At 41.7% G+C, this 13,489-nt stretch overlaps 1 protein-coding gene across 7 annotated transcripts in view; it reads right to left on the bottom strand.

Annotated features, from left to right (window-relative positions):
* Positions 1 to 267: 267 nt before the first annotated feature.
* LOC115156310 (target of Nesh-SH3) overlaps positions 268 to 13,489 on the bottom strand; it is a 38,102-nt gene continuing 24,880 nt past the window's right edge. For 6 of the 7 annotated variants that reach the window (XM_029703770.1, XM_029703771.1, XM_029703772.1 and 3 more), the window contains 10 exons: positions 10,957 to 11,031; positions 10,316 to 10,429; positions 9,889 to 9,966; positions 5,990 to 6,199; positions 5,403 to 5,508; positions 4,575 to 4,654; positions 1,894 to 1,923; positions 1,623 to 1,781; positions 1,340 to 1,462; positions 268 to 1,101 (listed from right to left, as the gene is read on the bottom strand). In XM_029703770.1, the coding sequence (XP_029559630.1) occupies positions 986 to 1,101; positions 1,340 to 1,462; positions 1,623 to 1,781; positions 1,894 to 1,923; positions 4,575 to 4,654; positions 5,403 to 5,508; positions 5,990 to 6,199; positions 9,889 to 9,966; positions 10,316 to 10,429; positions 10,957 to 11,031 (1,091 nt within the window). In that variant the 3' untranslated portion in view covers positions 268 to 985. The remainder of the gene's footprint in view (positions 1,102 to 1,339; positions 1,463 to 1,622; positions 1,782 to 1,893; positions 1,924 to 4,574; positions 4,655 to 5,402; positions 5,509 to 5,989; positions 6,200 to 9,888; positions 9,967 to 10,315; positions 10,430 to 10,956; positions 11,032 to 13,489) is intronic. The other variant, XM_029703776.1, reaches the window with a different exon arrangement.

Here is a 13,489-nt window from a genome sequence, read left to right as displayed (position 1 = left end):
CTGCGTGTGTAGGCGAATATTGCGTCATGATTGCAAGGTGTCCTGATATCTTTTCCAACTGTCCCGTTATGTTTTTTTATGTCCATTCTAGAATGCCCTTCTAGCATATCAGAAACAAGTAGTCAAAAATGCTGTGGTAAAATATAAATAATAATTTCATATTGTGCAAACAGCAACTGTTAATCCTACAGGACCAATCAAGAAAGGGTATTGAGTATGTGTGTATGAGTGACGAATTTAGTGTGTGTGTGCGTGTATAGTGCTTTCTTTTTTTGCAGAGGTTTTTGTGTTATAGCAACCCTTTTAGCAGACTGGCTAATATAAACCACAAGAAACATTGAATACCAACTGCTTGATAAATAACATCATACACGTTATTACATTTTTAGGGAGCCAGCTTCCCAACAGTTTCCGGCGTTCATATGTAACCTCTTGAAGCACTCTGAAATACCTTTATCAACTTCTCTTACATTTTTACAGGTTTTGAGTACTGCCTCATGTTGTGTTTGATAAATAGTGAGATGAGATTTAGGGCTCGGTTCAATCTGTAAAGCTGAAGAATAACAGATTCCGTGATGGAAATTTAAAGGTCATTTCGGATTTAGCCGACATAAGCAGTGTTTGCGTAAAAGCAGTCTCTGCTAAAGCAGGAACATTGCCTTTAAATTTCAATCACACTGTAATGCTGAACTTCCGTAATGCGGATTGAATAGATCCCCTAAGGAGATATGACAAAAGAACTCAGAGTTCCATGACAAGGTATGGTCCTGTAAACTTTTATACAATGGAATGTGGGCCATCACCATCTGACAGACAGACAGATGCATCTCCATGGTAACATACTGACACAGTCTCCGTGGTAACAAGAGGGAGAAGCCCACCTCAAGGGCCACTGAGACCTCCTCAGTCCTCCTCCTCTCACCCTGGTGAGATCATCATTCTTCCAGTCAGGCATCTTCCTGGCCACCCCTCTGGTGGAGGGGTCTTACCATTTCCCAGGTATGGGTGTTCCGCACTCGTACCAGCCAACGTAGGTGGCGTGCGAGTTCCCTCCGATCTCGCCGAAGTTGACCGGTTCCTGACGCATAGCCCGGTAGAAACCTGAGACAATAGAGCAGAGGGAATATGAGAACCCTTCTTTTACAAATGGTTTGGAATGTGAATGGTCTTTTAACATAGTCTAGAGAGCAGTGTTTCCCATAGTTAACCCTGAAACCCCAAACTTCAGTAGTCATTGAAAAGTGACCAAGAACCGTGGTCATGGGCACCTGTACATGTGTCTACGGTTCTTTCCCACTAATGTATCTAACGGGTTACAGTATTTGGCCCAGTACTCTACCTGATCGGCTGGGTAGTTGGTCGGCCAATAGCTGGCTGCCTGTTTGTCCGTCCAGGAAAGAATCTACAAACTGGCAGTGGTCCTCCCCATGACCAGTTTGGTCCCCGATGTTGTAGAACTTGCCTGCACAAGGTCAGAGGTCAAAGGTTATGGCTCTGGTTAGTTAAACCTTGTTCAAAATTCCAATGTAACCTATAAACTCTTCATATACGTACATGCACAGATACAAGGTATAGCATAGACAGTAAAACATAGACAAACACTTTTACTATACTATACTGACCGGTGAGCGAGTCGCTCATGTAGATCTTGTATCTAAGGGAGTTGCACAGCTGAATGCCCACAAACTTGCGGTACCAGGTCCTCTTCACATACTGCTTCCCGTTACACTCCGAGTAGGAATCTGCCTTGAAGGGGAACTGTGTCCAGATAGCATCTTTACCTGGAGGCAGCAGAGAAAACAAGATCTAAGGATTGATATGATAGGCACAGAGAATGGGATACAAACTAGGGAGGAAAGATGTGTGAACATGACATACTGAGAGTCCACTCACCTGAGACATTCTCACTCACCCGAGGGTCCGCTACAGAGGAGAGAGAGTAAAAGAGAGAAGGCATCGTTAGTCACACATCAGTCCATTATTACCACATTAATACAGTAATAGAACAATACTGACGCTTGGGCAGTAACAGATAATATTAAAACCATGGTTCAGATTACAACAAAAACACATATTGTTCTAGTTAGCACATTGTCCTGGTTAGCACATTGTCCTAGTTAGCATATTGTCCTAGTTAGCACATTGTTCTAGTTAGCACATTGTTCTAGTTAGCACATTGTTCTAGTTAGCACATAAAACGTTGTGCCTCCCAGGGATTTCACTACAGGGAAAATAACCATTTGACCAATCACTCTTCTCTATTAGCGCTATCACCACAGTGTTGGACATTAGCCCAGCCCAGTCCCATCAGTGGAGTCTTATTACTGTTTGGACACAATGTTGCTTTGGAACAAATTAGCTCATTGAGTTGATTTAGTATTTTAGTGTGCATAACGGATATGATATGACTCCGAAAATCTGGTCCATCTGTAACTATTATGTGACTATGACTTGGGTCAAGAGTTTTCCCTGACCATGAGGGCTTAAATTCAAAGCCTATCAATGTCCAATATGATCAGGTCCCTATACACTCCCTTCGGAATGTTGCACCCTGGCGTTAGCTCTCCATCTCTTCCTGGAGGCTAGTGTGTGTTGTGTACGGGAGTAGGGCAGTGGAGGCTCCTCAGAGGAGGAAGGGGATTCAGTGAATTTCATAAAAATAAAAATAGTGAAACATTACTAAAAACTATACTAAATATATTCACGACACCAAATAATTGACGAAAACACACTATTTTGCAATGAAGGTCTACAGTAACCTCAGCACTCTGTCGGGTAGCACCATGGTGTAGCTGGAGGACAGCTAGCTTCTGTCCTACTCTGGGTACATTGACTTCAATACAAAACCTAGGAGGCTCATGGTTCTCACCCCCTTCCATAAACTTACACTGTAATTATGACAACTTCCGGAGGATGTCCTCCAACCTATCAGAGCTCTTGCAGCATGAACTGACATGTTGTCCACCCAATCAAAGGATCAGAGAATGAATCTTGTACTGAAATCATAAGCTACAGCTAGCTAGCACTGCAGTGCATAAAATGCGGTAATTAGTTGACTCAAAAAGAGAGAAAGACAATAGTTGAACAGTTTTAAACAAATTAATTTATTCCAAAATTAAGAAGCGAGAGAGAGATTTGGTTTTATTTTTTTTTTACTTTCACTTAGCTAGCAAATACAGCTAGCTAGTTTAGCCTACTCACACACCCTACTCAAACAGAGAGGAACTCTATGTTAGCTAGCTGGCTATGGCTATCCAACACTGGAACTGCTATGAAAGTGAACTGTTTGCGTGTTGTCAGTGGGTGCATTCATTCTGCCAATTCTGTTGAAAACCGTTTCTTAAACGGAAGCAAACGGAACGAAACGGGGATAAAAATACCTGAATTTGTCCAATAGAAACTCTTATTTGCACCCTAGATCAGCTAGATGCAGCAGGTAAGCAAGGCGGTATTGATTGTGTCACTGTCTGTCATCTTGATTATTCAAAATTCTCTAGACATGTGCACCTATGTTGTAAATGTTCATTCATAGGCTAGGTTGTAGCTACCTCATGAAGGATACAGGGAAAATTTGAGTATAATGTAGTAACCTCAACCTATCGATGTTACATTGAGCTGGGTGAATGGAATATGAATGACAAATATGGTGTAATAGAAATAAGGTCATGCTCATAAAAAAGGCACCGACCGCCACTGGAGTAGGGTATTGATGAAATACCTGGCTGAAAGACAGGACCGAAAGACAGGATAGGTCTCAATCAATAACAGCCCAGTGGTCGCAGAGGTTATTATTCACCCTGGGTCTCGTGTGGCTCAGTTGGTAGAGTATGGTGCTTGCAATGGCAGAGTTGTGGGTTCAATTCCCACGGGGGACCAGTTTAAAAATAGTATGATAAATGTATGCACTCACTACTGGAAGTCACTCTGGATGAAAGTGTCTGCTAAATGACTAAAAATAGGTAGCAAGCAGCTAACTATTTACACACATCTATTAGCTAAGATGTCCTATTAACAAGTGACTAATTTGAGACACGTCTGGAAAGCTATCAGGGATCCTGTTAGATACTTAGCTTAGAGGCTAAGCCAGGCTAATGCAAAGTATTACAATTGAAACAGACAGTGTGGTTGCTGATTGACTTTCACTAATTCACCAGCACAGCTAATGGGGCTCTACGATGCTAATGGTGGGAATTGTGGTCCTAGGTCTAGACACTGATCTAACGTCAGTTTTGCATTCTTTCCATCAACGCTTCAGTGCTAGATGATATCAGATCTAAGAAAGAAAAGGTGTAGTTTGTGACATATAAGAGCAGCCGCTCACTGATTTGTCAGGTCATACCGCAGTTACACCTCCAACACCACCAGAACATCCACTATGCGGTTGTCGGCCAACGCGGATCAACGCTCGATCTGATTGAATCAGGGACTAATGTTAGGTTATGGGAAAGATAAGCTAATCCTAGATCCATCCATGCCCAAGTGGAACTTCTATCTGGAGCTGGCCTCCATTCCGGCTCCATTACATAAGTGTAATCCGATACATTGGCTGGGTGTCCTTTCCGCTCTACACCTACCTGACTCTGTGTTGAACAACACTGGCTCGCTGGCAGGCCCTTCCCCAAGCTCATTCTTGGGTTTCACTTTGAACTCGTAACTGAAAAAGAAGGGAAAGATAAATAGTCAACACGGTGTCAAGGCACCGGTGTGCCTAGCTCAGTAAATACCGAAATCTCATTTTTAATATACTTTCAATCCCGAATGCCATGCTGATAGCTTTCCCTGTAAAGGAAACCTTAGACACTCTTGTTCACCATAATCGTAACTTTTGTGGAGCTTGAGTTTATATTCCACCCATCTCCAACACTGTGACACTTGATATTTTTATTCTCCAGACAGCCTTGAGTGCATCGAGGCCATTCCCTCCCTCTCTCTCTTTCTGCCTTAATCTCCCCTTCTCTCTTTCACACACTAACACTGAATACCTCTCTCTCTCTCACGCACACACACACACACACACACACACACACACACACGCACACACACACACACACACACACACACAACACACACACACACACACACACACACACACACACACACACACACACAACACACACACACACACACACACACACACACACACACACACACACACACACACACACACACACACACAATTCTAATGGCTGTTCCATGTGTGATGTTTAGATGGTGGTCTGTGGGTGAGAAAATCCAGCCCAGTGGTAGGTTCTGGTAAATCTGGTTAATACTCTGAATCTGTAGATCGCAGCCAAAACCAAGACCAGGATCCAGCATCATTAATAAAGCCATTGAGCCTTACCAACCCAACCCTGCTCCAGCAAGCCTCCACACACCACACAAAAACATACATAGACACACACCTGTTCTCTGGTTTTAGGTTCTCCACTGCAGTGTGAGTCTGGTTGGTGGTCAGGATGGACACCTCTTCTCCATTGGGTCCATGGGTTCTTGAAATTACCTCATACTCTGTCAAAGGGGAAGCAGGAAATCCACACATGGAATCCACACATCCACACACAACATGTTTAATTACATCTTTACAACTTCATATCATACAGATGGGATATTAACATAAAAATGTTCATTTTAAATGGGCACAGCAGCATCTTAACGAGGCAAGTATAAACATTTGACACAGGATTCAGAGGATTTGGGTGGGGTTGGCAAGGATTGGCCCCAAAGAAAGCGCTCTGAAAATATGTAGTCTCAAATCTCCACAACTTGTTTTCATTGTGGAGAGAAATATCCTGATTGAGCACAGATGGAGTTTCATAACGTTATTAAAATACCCATTGTAACAGAGTCTTATGAGTTAGGACCTCACTCTTCCATAACCAGGAGTGTTTTATGAACCTCTTTGGGTATGTGCTGCTGCAAACACACACACGCACGCACGTACACACACACACGCACGCACGCACGTACACAAGCACACTTCCCCCTTAACCTGTGGTGTCGTTGTCGGTCTTCTCCCAGTCCAGGATGACGAAGGAGGGGCATCCCTCTACAGTAACCACGGTGAGGTTGGAGGGGGGCAAGCGGGGGGGTGCGGTGACGTTCTGCTCCACCCCCTCCTCCTCAGGGAAGAAGCTGAGGGACTTTGTTATGGAACACGGTTCGTCTGGCTTCTTGTCAGTCTTATAGATCACATGAGGGGCTGCAGGAGAAATTGAAGAATTGGCGTTCAAACAATAATAACTTAAAAGACAGAAGTCTGTAGGATTAGAAAATATATGCCATTTTGCAGACGTTTTTATCCAAAGCGACGACCATGCGTGCATACATTTTACGTAAGGGTGATTGCGGGAATCGAACCCGTTACCCTGCTGTGGCAAGGCCCATGTTCTACCAACTGAGCTACAGAGGAACACAATTGGAAAATGAAAGATATTGCAACTACAGATTTACTTAAATGTATTTCAATGCACTGTAATGTAGTGCCACATATTGCATTCCTTCTGGGTTCAAGACACATTAATTACAAACAGGAAATTCATTTAATATTTGTCAAATTCCTATACTTTGCAGCCACTGAAACAAATCTCAAACAGCTTATGATCAGCAGTATAGTTGTATTATTGTTTACATCTGTCACATCAGAGGGGTATACTACAAAGCAGTATAAAGGAGTAAGTAAGCCCAGCCTGGTCTCATAGACTAGACATAACATAGTAAATGTAAATCTGGGACATTGAAATTAGTGTTGAAATTGTTTTTTTATTTGAAAAAAAAAGTGGCCATTGTGGTACTGGCCAGTTAGTTGATTTTTCGTCTTGCTTTTCAACCGTTACTCTGAAATATGGTCACCCTGTTTTTAGTTTCCAGAAAATAACTGAAGCAGAGGTTCTAGCTGCCCTGTGTGCCATTGATACTAAGAAATCCTTAGCCGCCGACAATTTAGACCCGTACTTACTTAAGTGTGCTGCACCTGGTTCAGTGACACACATTTTTTATCTAAAATTAAGCACAGGAAATACCCCTAAGGTGTGGAAAGCAGCTTTTGTTCTGCCATTACATAAGGGAGGTGACGGTAGTGATTTGGATAACTATCGACCCATCTCTAGGCTCCCTTGTCTGGCAAAGATCCTAGAATCTATAGTCAACAAACAGTTACAATCTTTTCTTTCTGCTAACAGTATTTTTAGCACCAATCAATCTGATTTTAGATCTAAACACAGTACCACATCAGCCACTATGCTTGTTGTAAATGATATTGCAAATGCCTTAGATGATAGAAAGCACTGTGCTGCGTTGTTTGTAGATTTGTCAAAAGCTTTTGACACTGTAGACCATGCTATCCTTTTGAGTAAGCTGTCATCTATAGGACTGGGCACTGATGCCTGCCGATGGTTTTATGACTATCTTAAAGATAGAACTCAGGCCGTCATGGTCGACGGGGTCAAGTCTGACCCCTTACAGTTACTTAAAGGGGTCCCTCAGGGTTCAATAATTGGCCCACTATTGTTCTCACTTTATATAAACAACATTGGTGATGATGTCAGATATTGTAAATTCAATTTATATGCAGATGACACGGTGATGTACTCTATTGCTCCAACAGCGGACCAAGCTTTAATGCAGTTGGAGTCTGATTTTAGGATACTACAGGGGTCTCTTTTACAGCTTAAACTTGTTTTAAACGCTAAGAAAACAAATGTCATGTTTTTTTCTAGGTCTAAACTCTCAGTTAGAAACACTTTTGTAATCACTAGCTTGGATGGTACTCAAATCAAACAGGTCTCTGCATATAAATACTTAGGGGTATGGTTAGATGATAGGCTTTCTTTTAAAAAACATGTTACTGAATTGGGAAAAAAGCTCAAATTCAAGATAGGGTTCCTTTACAGAAACAGGGTTTGTCTGTCCTCCGTAATTAGAAAACAAATTGTGCAGGCTACTTTTATGTCCGTTTTAGATTATGGTGATATTATCTATATGCATGCATCGGCAAACACATTAAAACCACTGGATGCTATTTACCATTGTGCACTCAGGTTTATCACGGGTGATAGTTACAAAACTCATCACTGTATCTTATATCAACATGTGGGTTGGGCCTCTCTATCTGTGAGGCGAGAGCAACATGCTCTCTTGTTTATTTATAAAGCACTTCTTTTAAAACTACCTCCATATATATCATCATTCATTTCCACTAGATATACTAATTTTAAAACCAGATCACAGATGTGGATTACATTAGAGACTCCTGCGGTCTCCACAGAGTTGGGTAGGACTGCCTTTAGTTCCTTTGCACCTTATTTATGGAACAAACTGCAGATCCAACTTAAGTTAAACACTCTGGTATCCCTTGCCCATTTCAAAAATGTTATGGAGGATCAATATGATGTTGTCTGTGATTGTTTCTGTTGAATTGTGTCTTTGTTTTGTATGTTTGAAATGTTCTTGTCTGTATGCCTAAAACTGTACATGTCAACATGTTTACACAGGGCACAGCCGTAAAAGAGATCCAGGTCTCAGTCTGTTTTCCCTGTTAAAATAAAGATTTTTTTTTTAAATAAGAAAAAAAAGTATACGTTAGGTTTGGTATGGTTACATAAGACAAAAGGTTACTTAAGGCAAACCAAAAGGAAAGGAGGGTAGATGTGTGGGTGTATAACACGAACGTCTATCGACCCAAAGGTTGTGTGTTTGAATCTCATCACAGACAACTTTAGCTCATTTGCAACTACTTACTACTTTTTAGCAATTTGCAACTACTTAGCATGCTAGCTAAACCTTCCCCTAACCCTTCTAGCTAACCCTTCCCCCAACGCTAACCCTTTAACCTAACTCCTAACCTCAACGCTAACCCCTAGCATAGCTAACGTTAGCCACAACAAATTGAAATTTGTAAAATATTGTACGTTTTGCAAATTCGTAACATATCATACGAATTGTAATTCGCAACATATCATACTAAATGATGTGATAGTTTGTGTGTATGCATTGATATGTAGGCTACATGTGCCTTTTTAAAAATGTATGTAGTTCTGTCCTTGAGCTGTTCTTGTCTAGTGATGTTCTGTATTATGTCATTCTGTATTATGTTTCATGTTTTGTGTGGACCCTAGGAAGAGTAGCTGCTAATTTTGCAACAGCTAATGGGGATCCTAATAAAATACCAAATGGAGTGCTTCGGATTTACATACAGAATGATATGAAATGCTCTAAGACCAGGTTGGTAAGCCAGCTAACTTGCCTAAATACTATATTATGAAATAACGTTACATTTTTTTTGAAAGATAAGCTTGAAATGAGCATAGTCTAACTGACTCAACAACCAAAAACACATATCGAAGTTTAGCTTTCTTAATGAACCTGAAAATGTGTTGTTATCAAAGTTAGCTGGCTAACTCATTGATCCTGCTTTGTGGTATACCCCTCTGTACTCCGTAAACAAGAGCTCTAAGTCAACTGGAGCTCATCCAAGAATCTGGATAGTGAATACAGGCAAGACAATCCTAAACAACTGGCGTTAAGAGGAAGCACGAAAGGTTATTGTTCTCCAGGCTAATGTCCACAGTGATACAATACAACTTTCATTGTCCATTGTCACAGCTCCCTCCTGCACACATCATACAGACACACAGGTGAGAGGAGCACAGGGTCAAGCTGCAGTGCAGCGCAGCGCGCCTGGATGGAGTGCATGTTGTGGGGTTAAGGGACTTGCTCAAGGGCCCAACAATAGGGGATTGTTGTTAGGATTATTAACTCAGCAGCCTTCCAGTTGCAAGATCAATTTCCCCCCTTTTGTACCAGCGCCACAGCCGTGATTCCCCGGCCCTGTCCCCTGTGAGTTTAATCATGTGGGTTTGTTGAAGAATGTTATAATGCATGTGTCCTTACCTACGAAGCGCTTCTTGCCCATGGCGTCCACTTCCGAAGCAGGGAGAGAGCTGAACACAGAGGAGTTGTCACCCGTGGCTACAGAAAGACGGATGATGAGATTGAGAACCGCAGAGTGAGAAGTTTGTTATGAATAGTGTACTGTGATGATGTGTTAGCATTCCCTGGCAGCTCTCTCAGCCAGCGTCTGTCTGTCTGTCTGTCTGTCTGTCTGTCTGTCTGTCTGTCTGTCTGTCTGTCTGTCTGTCTGTCTGTCTGTCTGTCTGTCTGTCTGTCTGTCTGTCTGTCTGTCTCTCATAACCTTTCACAAACTATTAAACTCAGATGTAGCATGATTCAAACACACATACATGGTCACACACATGTACAAACATGAATGCACAAAGACATTATTATAAACGAAAGTGCACTCATCACTGAATCTTACCATTCAAGGCCGGGGCGAGGGTTGTGGTCTTTTGTTTGGTGGGCTTAGCCGTGACTGGAGGGAAGGACTTCAAGATGGACGCATTGTCTCCCTGCTTCAGGTCCATCAGCTTATCTGAGGACAGAACACTGCTCAGTCATGTAAACTACAAATACAGTTATGGTCATCTGCTGCAGACATCACCCAGGTGAATCTGAGTGGTTTTCCTGCTGAGGGAGAAGATATGAAATATGTGTGTTGCATTGTGTTGGTGTTTCGTAAGAGAAGTCAGTCAGAACAACATAAACATACTGCATTCACACAGGCACACGCACTTACACGCACTCAGACAAACATGCGCGCACACACACACACACACACACACACACACACACACACACACACACACACACACACACACACACACACACACACACACACACACACAGGTGTTGCGTCTCAAGCTGTGTGTGTGTTCTTCAGAGAAGTGCAAGGTGCTTTAGAATCGAAATAAAAGTTAACTGAGGGAAGGTTGTTAAAATAGAATCATCAAGATGACAGCAAAATTAAGAAGTGCAAAACGTGGAACATTTTGATAAAGTGTTGCTTTAACAGAAGTCAAAGTATTCAGTAGTCAAAACATTGGTCAGTGTTGCCCTCACCCTTGTCCCCTGATTTCCCCACCAGGTTGGGCCTCTTGTTGACAGGAAGAAAGGGTTGCAGAACTGCAGGGGAGCCTGGGAAATAGAGGCCATGGTAGGGTTAGGAACTGCAACAGCAATGGAGGCTGCTGGAGTGCACTGAAGAGAGCCCTAACTCGTAAGTGAGGATGGATGTTGTGCTTTTGAAAAAGGGGGATATAGAAGACAGAAGCTGCAGTGTCGACTGAAACCATGGAGAGAAGATGGGGTGGAGGAGAGTGCTAACTGTGACCACACCTGAGGAGAAATGCTCTCCAGGCATTTCAAACAGGTTCAATAGATTGGACTTGAAATGTAAAAAAAGTATCTTGAGAACTAATTAAACTGGGACAATATTTCCACTCACGGTTGGCAAAAACGAACAACTTTAAAGCCCACACTAAGCCACACCTCCAATATAATTTCCCAGTCTGCCTTGACTTTTCAAGTGAATTGTAGTTACCACCCATGAATGTATTTGTTAGTCACAAATAATTCATTCATTTTCAGTCCTGTGACGTAGTATGGAAGGCAAATGATACCATTAAAAGTAAACTGTTTATGACAACACATTATATGCAGTACGAGTCAAAAGTTTGAACACACCTATTCATGCAAGGATTTTTCTTTATTTTTTACTATTTTGTACATTGTAGAATAGTAGTGAAGGCGTCACAACTATGAAATAACACATTTGGAATCAGTTAGTAACCAAAAAAAGTGTTAAACAAATTAATATTTTATATTTGAGATTTTCAAAGTAGCCATCCTTTACTTTGATGACAGCTTTGCACACTCTTGGCATTCTCTCAACCAGCTTCACCTGGAATGCTTTTCCAACAGTCTTGAAGGAGTTCCCACATATGCTGAGCACTTGTTGGCTGCTTTCCCTTCACTCTGCAGTCCAACTCATCCCAAACCATCTCAATTGGGTTGAGGTCGGGTGATTGTGGAGGCCAGGTCACCTGATGCAGCACTCAAACACTCTCCTTCTTGGTCAAATAGCCCTTACACAGGCTGGAGGTGTGTTGGGTCATTGTCCTGTTAAAAAACAAATGATAGTTCCACTAAGCGTAAACCAGATGGGATGGCGTAATGCTGCAGAATGCTGTGGTAGCCATGCTGGTTAAGTGTACTTTGAATTCTAAATAAATCACTGGCAGTGTCACCAGCAAAACACCCCCACACCATCACACATCTTCCTCCATGCTCCATGGTGGGAACTACACATGCCGAGATCATCCGTTCACCTACTCTGCGTCTTACAAAGACACGGCGGTTGGAACCAAAATTTGGACTCATCAGACCAAAGGACAGATTTCCACTGCTCTAATGTCCATTGCTCATGTTTCTTGGCCCAAGCAAGTCTCTCCTTATTATTAGTGTCCTTTAGTAGTGGTTACTTTGCAGCAATATGACACAGAAGGTCTGTTTCACGCAGTCTCCTCTGAACAGTTGATGTTGACATGTCTGTTACTTGAACTCTGTGAAGCATTTATTTGGGCAGTTAACTCTAATGAACTTATCCTCTACAGCAGTAGGAACTCTGGGTCTTCCTTGCCTGTGGCAGTCCTCATGAGAGCCAGTTTCATCATAGCACTTGATGGTTTTTGTGACTGCACTTGAAGAAACTTTCAGTTTTTGAAATGTTCTGGATTGACTGACCTTCATGTCTTAAAATAATGATGGACTGTCATTTCTCTCTGCTTATTTGATCTGTTCTTGCCAAAATATGGACTTGGTCTTTTACCAAATAGAGCTATCTTCTGTATACCACCCCTAAGATGTCACAACACAACTGATTGGCTCAAATGCATTAAGGAAAGACATTCCACACATTAACTTTTAACAAGGCACACTTGGCACACATTACTACATGATTCCATATGTGTTATTTCATAGTTTTGATGTCTTCAATATTATTTTACAATGTAGAAAATAGTAAAAATAAAGAAAAACCCTTGAATGAGTAGGTGTGTCCAAACCTTTGACTGATACTGTATATCATAAAGCCTTACTTTGATGGTCAAGTTTTACCCTAATACAGTGGTGTTAGGAACCTCCTGGTTTACGTGCCACGTCAAGCCTGCAAGCACATTATGCTTGAATCCAGCCAGGGATAAGACATCCAAAAGTTGGAATTTTTATTCACCTGTAACCTGCATTCAGAATGACTGTCAGGGTTAGTAATATAAGACTACTATAATCCATTTAGGCTGGAACAACCATTTTAGTAACGGGTGCAATAAATCTAACTAACTGATTGGATTAGTTTAGAAAAATGAATCAAGCAATCAATGTACATGCAAGAACACATATATTAAAAATAATCCTTAAAATGTTTTAATGCAGTCATGCATTCTGAGAATAATGATAATGATGGCCTTGGTTTTGATGGGAACGTTTAGTTTCCACACAGTAAAACTGACACAATCACACTCTCACATTCAACACTGGTTATTAACGCCAACACTGGGGCTATTTTACACGAATGAGTGTTAATTTCACTCTGAGA

This window comes from Salmo trutta, chromosome 20, assembly GCF_901001165.1.
Source record: "Salmo trutta chromosome 20, fSalTru1.1, whole genome shotgun sequence".
NCBI classification, from domain to species: Eukaryota; Metazoa; Chordata; class Actinopteri; order Salmoniformes; family Salmonidae; genus Salmo; species Salmo trutta.
Note: the sequence above shows the minus strand (reverse complement) of the source record. Positions and strands in the feature narration are given on the sequence as shown.